This window comes from Amphiura filiformis, chromosome 18 (assembly GCF_039555335.1).
Source record: "Amphiura filiformis chromosome 18, Afil_fr2py, whole genome shotgun sequence".
In the NCBI taxonomy this organism is placed as follows: Eukaryota; Metazoa; Echinodermata; class Ophiuroidea; order Amphilepidida; family Amphiuridae; genus Amphiura; species Amphiura filiformis.
In genome coordinates, this window is record NC_092645.1 from 48,654,128 (window position 1) to 48,665,576 (window position 11,449).

The following is an 11,449-nucleotide window of genomic DNA, read 5'->3' on the forward strand; positions in this document are numbered from 1 at the left end:
AATAGTTTGACAGAAAATGTTCTTTCCATTAGTTTACATTATGTCGCTCATAATGTAGTGAATTAGCCTAAAATGACGGATTTAAGGAGACTGAATTTGATTTTTGTGGGGGTAAAATTTCCGAATTTGAGCAACATTATTCTGATATAATCAAATTTATTGAGGTTTAAGGCGATTTTACTGAACCTAAATACCAAAAGGTGTTCGTCAGAACTGAAATGCTCCTGTGATCTACCAGTTTTGAAAGTGGGAGGAGCTTTAAAAATATGAAAGAAAGTTTGAAGGGTCCCCTGGAGCCAAATGTTATAAACTTACTCTACATATAGAAAACAGTGTGACTTCATTGGACAACCAGGAATCCGTACAGTTGTTTTTGTACCGTACATTTATAACATTCGACCCCATGGGGCCATTGAAACTTTCTGAGTACGTACAGCTTTTAAGAGCCTTATTTTTAAGCTCCTCCCCTGTTCAAACATTTGGTACATTGTTAGTGTAATTCATATGTGATGAATGCCAGTTGGTGACGAAGTTAAAACAATATCACCTAAAATCCATATAAATTTGATAATAACAGAACCACGTTGCATAAAGCCGACACACCCCAATTAGTATTTAGCCCGTGCGGGATATGCAGACTCAGTCCAGACCAGTCTTGGAATTGTGCGAAAAATATTCCATATTAAATGTCAAGTCTGTAATATGACAGCAAAATAAATCAAGAATTGAACTTTTATTCACAACACATAAAGTTGCTCACCTGAAATTCTCGGTTATAATATTAAGACTACAACCTTCTTCAGCAGAATGATCCAGTTTGTTGATCGATTTGACGACTCTTGACTTGTGACGTCAGAACTGGATCGTAGACTCTTGCTAAGTTGTAGCGCCCCCCGTCCACGATTATGATAACGACGTAAATAAAGAGGTGATATGTTTCGCTTACCTCGGATCTGCTGACGATGGCGCTACAACTTAGCAAGAGTCTACGATCCAGTTCTGACGTCATAAGTCTAGAATCGTCACATCGATCAACGGTCATTCTTCTGAAGAAGTTTGTAGTCTTAACAACCGAAAATTTCAGGTGAGCAACTTTATGTGTTGTGAACAAAAGTTCAATTCTTCATTTATTTGATTACCAACACCGATGCACTTTCATGATAGAATATGACAGCCAATTGACTATTTTGAAAATTCCCGAAAAGAAACCCAAAGTATACGTCATCAAAGCCTCAATGCGCACGCGCGATTAGTCGGGCATTATATGCTCATTGCCCATAATGCGGACTAAAAATATTGTGTACCTTTGCCGACAAAAATACAGGTTATTTAGACCATGGAGGTATATAAATAAATAAATATTTATATACCTCCATGTTTAGACAATGGGTCATTAACAGAAATATTTTCCTACGTAACTATTACACTTCGGCTACTTGATACTTTGGTACGATATGACAGCAGTGCAAGGAAACGTGAAAATGTTCGTAATTTTTCGACTCAAATAAATTGATCACAAGAAGCTTACCTGTTGTTACTTGCTATTATGATACTCTTGGAAGCAGTTGAAAACTCACGATAAAAACAATAATTGTGTTTCAGGTTGCAGGATGCTCTATTGAAGATTCTATTAATGACGAAACTAGCGGCAACTTGCAAACAGGTTACCTTGCTATTGGTAAGTTATTATGCTAGTAATTGTGATTATTATGTTTTAGTCAACCAGTAAACGTATCATGCTTATACGGTTTTGTTTGATGGCATCACTGATTTTTCTGAGGTTGCGCATATGACGTATCATACCGTAAATATGGCACGCTTCTCAAATGCATTCAACAATGGCTGAAAGGCATGGTTGCAATTTACCGAGACTGTTCGTCTCACACACATAACAAATCCACTACGATCAAATAAACATCACAAAAAAAGTAACTAACCCCCCTTAGGGACTATTGTATTACAAATCTGTAAAATACGTTGGAAGCAGAATTAATTTTGCGCATTTTGACACCTCGGATCATTTGATACGATAGCCCAGAAAACAATAAAACACCGGTCAGTTTAATGTAGCGAGGTCAAGATTTCATTACACAGATTTCCTTCCATTATACTGAATACAAATCAATAGGCCTACAATTTAATGCAACTTTTCAAATCTTGGGTTACATTGATTAAAATGTACGCTGTGACGTCAATATTTAGTAAATTGCTACAAATGAGGTGTCAAAATGTGCAGAAATAAATTCTGCTTCCAACGCATTTTACAAATTTGTAATACAATCACCCGTTTTTGAATAATGGTCATTATTTAAGCAGTGGTTAGTTACTTTTTTTGAGAGATTTAGTTTGTTTGTTTATTTCTTACATACATTATACATACATTAAATTCTTATAAGGCGCAATATCCATTATGATCAAGGCGCCATACAAAATACAACAAATAATACCACATGAAATATAATACAAAGCAAAAATACAAATTCAGATTAAAACAAATGAGTTTTCAAGAGTTTTTTGAAAACTGCAATTGAGCCGGCATTTCTTACATGCTGCGGAAGTGAGTTCCAAAGTGATGGGCCTGCAACAGAGAAGGCTTGTTCACCTATACATTTCTTACTAAATGGTATTGCAAGAAGAGTCTTGTCTGTTGCAGACCGTGTAACCGGAGCCGTTGAAGGACGATTTATGTGAGCAAGTAAGTTGGCAAGATATTCAGGACCACAGTCATTGAGACATTTGTAAACATGAAGACATATCTTAAATTGAATACGTTTTGTGACCGGTAACCAGTGCAGTTTTTTCAGAAGGGGTGATGGACTATCGAGTCTGGATGCATAGAAGATCAGTTTTGCCGCTCGGTTTTGAAGGGACTGGAGGCGAACTAGGTCTTGTGAGTTTGCGCCATACAAGAGGGCATTGCCGTAATCAAGACGGGAGAGAAACAATGCTCGGACGACAAGGTGACGTGTGTCCTGGTCAAGATAGCGGCATATGCGGCGGATATTGCGTAATTGATAGTTTCCAGATGAAACCAGACTGTTAACCTGTTTACACATTGTCATATTCGAGTCAAAAATTATTCCAAGGTTTCGGATGTTACATGATGGTTCAATATGGATGTCGGCGACCTTTAACTGTACTTTGGGGAGCTTTTGAAGGCTTTGGTATGACCCGGCTATAAAAAATTCAGTTTTATCATTGTTCAATTTGAGTTTGTTTTAATTCATCCATTCCTTTATTTCGGCGATGCACTGCTCAAGTTTCGCAAGTGCTGTTTCAGCAGCACCTGCTATCTTTGGGTTGAATGATACATAAAGTTGAGTGTCATCAGCATATGAATGAAAAGAAAAATTGTGACTACGAATAATAGTTCCCATCGGTTGTGTATATATAACAAATTGAACTGGTCCAATGACGGAACCCTGTGGGACACCATAAACTAGTTTTGACTGTTCAGAAAATACATTATCAATACTTACGCTACTACATCGAGAACTCAGATAACTATCGAACCACTTAAGTACAGTACCAGACACACCTATATCATTTTTCAGACGATCAAGTAGCAAACCATGATCCACTGTATCGAATGCTGCAGACAGATCAAGAAGGACCATGAAAACCACTTCTTGTCTGTCTACAGCATTCAGTACATCACTTTTTACTTTGAGTAACGCTGTTTCTGTACTACAATTTGACTTATACGCAGACTGGTAAACTTCACCCAGATTATATTTGGCCATGTGGTCGTTAAGTTGGTTTGTCACAACCTTTTCAATAACTTTTGACACAAACAAAATATTTGATACTGGCCTATAATTCTTTAAATTATTCCGATCTAATGATGGCTTCTTTAAGATCGGAGATATCACAGCTCTTCCAAGTGATTTAGGGAATATACCAGTACTCAAAGATGAATTTATAATACGGGTGAGTGTTGGGAGAAATACTTCAAGATTTTCTTTCAATAACCATGTGGGAATGGGGTCTATGACACTAGACTTGCTATTACAATCCCTCACTAGTCTTCTTACTTCATCAGGGGACATAATGGTGAATTCATTAAAACTATGAACATTATGATTTGATCTAACATCATAAGCAGTACATTCATTAGTTTCAGACTCAATACTGTCCAGATCATTTCTGATTTTCGAGACCTTTTCTTCAAAGTAGTTTGCAAACTGATGACACAGTGACTTAGTTGAGTCACATGATGGTAAGGTACGGTTATCTTTGTTCAACAGATTGTTTACAGTTTTAAACACACCCTTTGTGTCAGCATCAGATAATTTGTCTTTGTAATACTTGGTTTTATTAGTTTCAATAAGTTGATTAACTTTTTGCTTTTGATCAATGTACGCCTTCCTATCTTCAGATGTTCGAGATTTTCGCCACCTACGTTCATATTTTCGGCGAACTTGTGTTTCAGTCTTGATTTCACTACTGTACCAGGGAAAACGGGGTCTATTTGTACGCACCTTAACCTTCGCAGGGGCATGTTGGTCAAGAATTGTTAGAACTTTAGAGTCATACTCAGTAACCAACTCATCTAAAGTTAACTCATCTGAGACAGTACACAGTGCTTTAGTGACATCAGCCTGAAACGCTACCTGGTCCATTTGTTTGAAGTTACGGACCTTGACAGATTTTTTGGTTAGAGTAGGTTTATTTCTGTTTACATAGCAATGCATCATGAAGTGGTCAGAAAAGAGATTTACTTGGGACTCACATCTAAGAATAATCCCATCCTCAAGTCGAGCCAGGAAAAGGTCGATGGTATTACCAGATATGTGTGTAGGACCCTCAGCATACTGATAAAAACCAGCAGTCTCATAAGATCTAATGAACCTCTTAACTTCAGACTTCCAAGGCTCATTTACATGTATGTTAAGATCACCTAATAACACCACCTTATTGGGGAAAAGTGATACCTCGCCAATAAAATCATCAAACTCAGTTAAGTAGTTTGAAGTACGTAAACGATTTACGGAAGAAGGGGGTGGTCTATAAATTACAATATACTGAATTCCACTCGTTAAATCAACAACACTTGCATGTTCAAAATTTACAGTAGTAAAACCAGTTTGTACAGTACGAAGGTTCACAGAGTCTTTGCTTATTATACCGATTCCGCCATGATTGCTTGTGCCTCTTGGAAAGTTGGAGAAAGAGTAAAATGGTGGTGTACATTCTCTAATGACTGAATCATCGTTCTCATTTATCCAGGTCTCAGTAAGGAACATTACATCAATGTCATTTTGAATCAGAAAATCTGCAAGGAGTGTTGTTTTGTATCTAATTGACCGAGCGTTCCAAGCGGACAGATGAAGGTATCTGTTCAAGTCAACAACATAAGGCTGGGATGTGGTTTGGGACAAGTTTGAGAAACCCTCTTGATGCTCAGGGTTAGGTCTAATATGTAAACGCTTGCCGCCTCTGCTGCCCCTATGTCGCCAACGTCTTCTTGGTTGCTTCCTAATTTCTTTGTAATCAGGCAGCGAGATTGAGTTATTATGATTTGGACATGGGTTGCGCAATATGTTCAAAGAGTTTTGGCATGTTTCAATGCTTAATGGACACTCATCATAGGTAGTATTCATTCCATGTAGAAATATGGTGGAATAGTGCAGTAGGCCTGCTATTGCATACACAGGTAACTGTAAAACTGGTGGATCACACTCCATGATGATGATGGGCTCTTGAGAATCACAAGATAAGGGATAATCACTTACAGTCAAATAATCAACAGTAGGATAATCACTTTCAGTCCAGCATTCAATAGTAGGATCAGTTACAGTTAGTTGGTAAAGCACTTCACTGGAAGGTCGATGATGCTTAGGTTGAGTAGGATGATCACTCCACAGGTAGATAGGCCTAGGCCTATATGAAGATACCTGATATACTGTAGTTGTATTTTGGCACAGTACTAGTTCCAAAATAACACATAAAATGCAGAAAAACGGCAGCATTTTTCTTTCATTCGAACCCATTTTGATGATCAGTAGGGTTAGTTATTCCATCAGTAAAGTTTACAGATTCCTGCATGGTCTAAGTCTGCAGAAAATGATGGAAATGTCAGAGAGCCGTGAAAGCGACCACACAGGCGCTGCAACTGGCAACTCAGAGTTCTTCTTTATACTGGGTCCATATTCAGGGGAAAATTTAAGTATTCCCCTGTTCTTCCATATGGCCCAGTTATTACATACAAAAATACAAATAAATAATTACAAAACACTTAGAATAATTTACCATATTAACTTAAATTACATAAATTACCAAAATTAATTGGGTACAACAATAATATTAAAAGATAGGTAAAAAATAATACATACATGTAGCACACACTATATTGCATTAATTAGACTACATTTTCAAATACATTGACAAAATTAATATTATTATTATTTCGTATTGCACTATGAGAATTTAAATTTTAAAATGATAAAACATTATGCCAGCATAATAATTTAAAATCAGGATTTCAAAATACAACAAACTACATTCAAATAATCAAAGGAAATGGATAACAACTTAGTGGCTACAAAATGTAGGATAGAACACAATAATCAAACAGCAAAGAATTTAAACAAAAGAAATTTGGCAAAAGTTGATCCTGTAACAATCATTGCAATGCCTATTATTTAAAAATACTCAACAAAAGAGCCTAAATTTTTTAAAAGGTTGATGACAATATTTGATTGAATGGACTACACTGCGGTATGATTACGGTGACGGACACCGGTTCAAACTCTTTGTTTGGAGCCAATCGATAAAAGCATGCAGGGCCTCTATAGATTGTCTATAGAATTTGAGAGCATAAATTCTTGTTTGATATTAATTTCAGTTAACCGTGCAAAACATAGTGCCAACTACTTTGCTGAGCGTCTTCATGATTCGATGGCTGGTGGTGGCACTGATGATGACACTCTCATCCGCGTCATTGTCAGCAGATCCGAGGTAAGCCAAATATATTGCATCTTTATTATCGTCGTCATCATAATCGTCATCATCCAACCTCATCATCATCATCATCATCATCATCATCATCATCATCATCATCATCATCATCATCATCATCCAACCTCATCATTATCATCATCATCATCATCATCATCCAACCTCTTCATCATCATCATCATCATCATCATCATCATCCAACCTCATCATCATTATCATCATCATCATCATCATCATCATCCAACCTCTTCATCATCATCATCATCATCATCATCATCCAACCTCATCATCATCATCATCATCATCATCATCATCATCATCATCATCCAACCTCATCATCATCATCATCATCATCATCATCATCATCCAACATCATCATCATCATCATCATCATCATCATCATCATCCAACCTCATCACCATCATCATCATCATCATCATCATCCAACCTCATCATTACCATCATCATCATCATCATCAGTATCATCATCATCCAACCTCATCATCATCATCATCATCATCATCATCATCCAACCTCATCACCATCACCATCATCATCATCATCATCATCATCATCCAACCTCATCATCATCATCATCATCATCATCATCATCATCATCATCATCCAACCTCATCATCATCATCATCATCATCATCATCATCATCATCCAACCTCATCACCATCATCATCATCATCATCATCATCATCATCATCATCATCATCATCATTATCAACACATCAATATACATGTATGTGTCAATTAATGTTAGTTTTTACTACTTGGACTAATTAGTGTAGCTACATCTGGTCTAAAACCACTTCCCACAGTATTACGATGGATAACTGTTTGGGTGAATAATCCTACAAAATATATCCTACGTCAAAATTAAATACTCGTGTTCACTCATTACGTTATCTTGCCCTTTAAATTATAAGTCATTTCTCCGGACAGATTTAAGATAAGATGTATTCCTGTCCCTGCGGTGCATGACCAGTTTACCAGTGTCAGTGTCATTCAGCGAAGGGTGGAATATGACCCAAATATGGGTTTTGTTTACATGATTTATCAGATGACCTTTACCATTCCAGCTTTCCAGAAGGTGACTATCGTTTGAGGCTATTGAGTTGTCAAGCGTTAATAGAAGGAAACAGGTGTCATCCACACCACCCTACGCCATACATAAATTCGCCCAGCCCCATTTCCCGAATATGAAATTTAAAAAAAAATAGGTGAAATTTAGTTTGGTAGAGGTAATATTTATATATTCTTTTATAAATAGGATGCTTCAGTTTTTACACACCAAAATGTCATTAAAAACCCTCCCACTCGGCTATTAAAAAAAAACAGGCTTCCTTAGCATGTGCAATAAATTAGCATTTAACATGTTTAATTTATCTTATTCTAACAGCCTATATTAGAAACACTTGAAGTATGGTGTCCACTGCTGTGGGTATCATCGTGGAAGTATTTGTGGCCAGAGTATTACTGTTAAATGTTTTAATATCCCTCCTATTTCAGGTAGAACGTTATGCTTACACCTGCTTTGTTTTTATTTTTGCAGATCGATCTACTGAGAATTAAGGCTGCTTTCTTCGTGAAATATGAGAAAGGTCTTGCCAGCTGGGTTGAGGAAGACACCTCTGGCGACTACAAGAAGATTCTGCTTGGACTCATCAAGGGAGATGATGAATAAATGAATGAAGCCGCCAACACATCGTCAATCTTATGTGCCATGATAAACACTATCCCAGCCGTAAAAAGACAAAATTATGTCCATTTAACATGTTTAATGTAGAAAATTCACGTATGCGTAAACAGAAACTCATGCAGCTGAAAGCAGAGCATAGTATAAATCATATTTTGGTCATTTTATGACAGTTCACTATATTTTTCACGTATTTCACTAGCATTTGCATGCCCATGTTTGGTTTTAACAGCATTTTCAATTCATAGGCCTACATCCAGTTATATGCATCAGACTTTGAAAGCTTTCATTAACGTAAGTTTTAAACAATTTTGTGCACGCGTCGACAACCGACGCGTTGTGAAATGTCACAACCTTATTATGTTCAAAAATTAATGAGGCACATTTGTTTAAATAGTTGAAATCATATATCGGTATATCTAATACGTGAAAGTGAGTGTTGGTGAAAATGTCATCGTCGTTGTGCCGCCTTATAGAGCTAAATGCGTAAGCAATCCCTAGTGTTTTCTTCTAAATACCCTTTACCGTCTGACCATGACGTTCGGAAAGCGTTTGATTCCTTTGAAAAACATGTTTATGGCTTTTGATAACGTACGTAACGTAGCATGGCGGTGGCTGCCAAAATTTGACAAAACTGTACCAATTCATAAAACCAAAATAGAGCGACTCATGTAACGATCGGCAATGTTATACACCCTATACATGCTCAAACATTGTGGCTCGAGTCAAACTCAAATGACTCTACAATTTTACTCTATGTTACATGGCCAGCTTAGGACAAGGGGTATTCCCGCATATTGAAACTAAGTCGTTCAAAGGCCATGCCAAGGGTAGCGATAAACAAATCGGATCATGTCTTTAGATTTTTTGCCAGGTACCGGTACTAACCCCGGGTACTAACTTTAAATACTGCCCTCTTTTTTATACGCCATACATCGAAGCAAGCAAGCAAACAACAGAAACGAACGCGCTGCACGTTGAGTAATTATAAAGATGATAAAATAATATTCTAGTAGGCCCTATGCTAGTAATAAAGTATATTATATTTTGTGATGTAATGGTTCACCATAAGTGAGTAAGATAGTGATGTTGCAATTGTTTTTTAAATTAAATCATTGTTCGAAGTCTTAGCGCAATATATAATGATATGATAAGTTAATAAACCAATGTTAATGTTTCAAAACACGAACTGTACCTTCAGGAATGTTCTTTATTTTGTTTACATGGTCGTACAATATATTTACCCGGACATTCCCTATTCCTCATGCATTCAGGGTGTACGCAGTTGTTCGACAATATATCCTATGCATTTCTATAAAACTGATGGAACTATACTTTGTTCAACTTATTTGCAAAAATTATTCGGCTTTTTTACTGCGCTCGTCAATAAAGTCCCATCTTGCGCTCGCGTAAATTCACGTAAGAGCGGGCCAGTGGGCACGCATTACACAAAGCATATCGTATGTGGTGCGTCTACCTGCCTGTACAACATGATCAATTCGCGATGTTATGAATCATGTCATTAATAAGTCAAACAAAGTATACATTATAAATAACGAGGGTTCAGAATTCCAGAAATTTCCCCAATCATGATCACACGATAGGACAATCAAAGAAAATCTTCTCATAATTTAGCAAAAAATCGCCAGGGAAGAAAAGTAGATACAGGTATAGACGATTTTTCCCCGAAAAGACCTAACAATTTTATGTCATTTTGGGGAAATGTATATCTTTAATACGAAATGTCAAAATGTTCAAATGATGGAGGCTTTTCCTCCCAGCTACATACACCTAAAGTATATATCATTAGATCTATAAAGCTTACTTCGAGGACTGTTAAATATCCAAAATAAAATATATATATATTAATTTTTAATAATTTGCAATAAATTTGTATTATATCGCGAATTAAAAAAAAAAAAAATTAAAATTATTTGATATCAGATGCACATTCATCGTATTCAAAAATCAGTTTGGTATTTTTGATATGCTTTCATGTCCCTAAATATTGTGCACACGTTGTCATCCGACCCCTTAAGACTTTTTTAATTGCCAGGAATTTAAATATTTCAAACATCCTTTGTCCACATTTGAATAATATTATCAGATTGATGTTACAATGGAACTTTTTAAAATACTGCTTTGAGACCACTTTTAAAAATGCAACATGAAAAAAGTCCTGATTATTTTAAAAAACAATGTTTAAAAAATAAAAGTAAAAACGCGTCATATATAGCATGGAAATAAGAGAATAAGATTATTCTCTTATTTTCATGTATATATATAGTATTAATATTGTCCCAGCAAACACAAAAATTTTGGCTTTTGGTTTATGTTAAAACGTTTATGTTAAAATGTCGGGTTATATAAAGGTCATGAAAACGTTTTAAAATGTTTTGTATGAAAACACACTACAACAATATTTCTAAAATGTTTTCAAAAATGTTATTGTAAACTATTTTTGCAAACATTTTTGCCAAATATTTTGTCAACACTTAAATAACATTATGTTAAAATATTTGCCCCCAGCAAACACAGAAATGGTTTTTTCAAAACGTTTTATTAACATTTAAATGTCGGGTTATATAAAGGTCATAAAACGTATTTAAAACGTTATTGCAAATATTTTGGGCAAACATTCTGTTTAGAATGTTTTGTATCAGGTTTTCAAAAATGTTTTTGGAATGTTATTAAAACGTTTTTATACCCTTTATATAACCCGACATTTAAACGTTTTCTGTGAAACATTTTGTGTTTGCTGGGCAGTAGATTATCAAAAATGT

General features: G+C 35.8%; 1 protein-coding gene across 3 annotated transcripts in view; it reads left to right on the forward strand.

Moving 5' to 3' along the window:
• The window catches only part of LOC140138757 (annexin A13-like), a 47,344-nt gene extending 37,864 nt beyond the window's left edge, over positions 1–9,480 (forward strand). For all 3 annotated transcript variants that reach the window (XM_072160521.1, XM_072160522.1, XM_072160523.1), the window contains 3 exons: positions 1,603–1,678; positions 6,848–6,960; positions 8,523–9,480. In XM_072160521.1, the coding sequence (XP_072016622.1) occupies positions 1,603–1,678; positions 6,848–6,960; positions 8,523–8,654 (321 nt within the window). In that variant the 3' untranslated portion in view covers positions 8,655–9,480. The remainder of the gene's footprint in view (positions 1–1,602; positions 1,679–6,847; positions 6,961–8,522) is intronic.
• Positions 9,481–11,449: the final 1,969 nt, after the last annotated feature.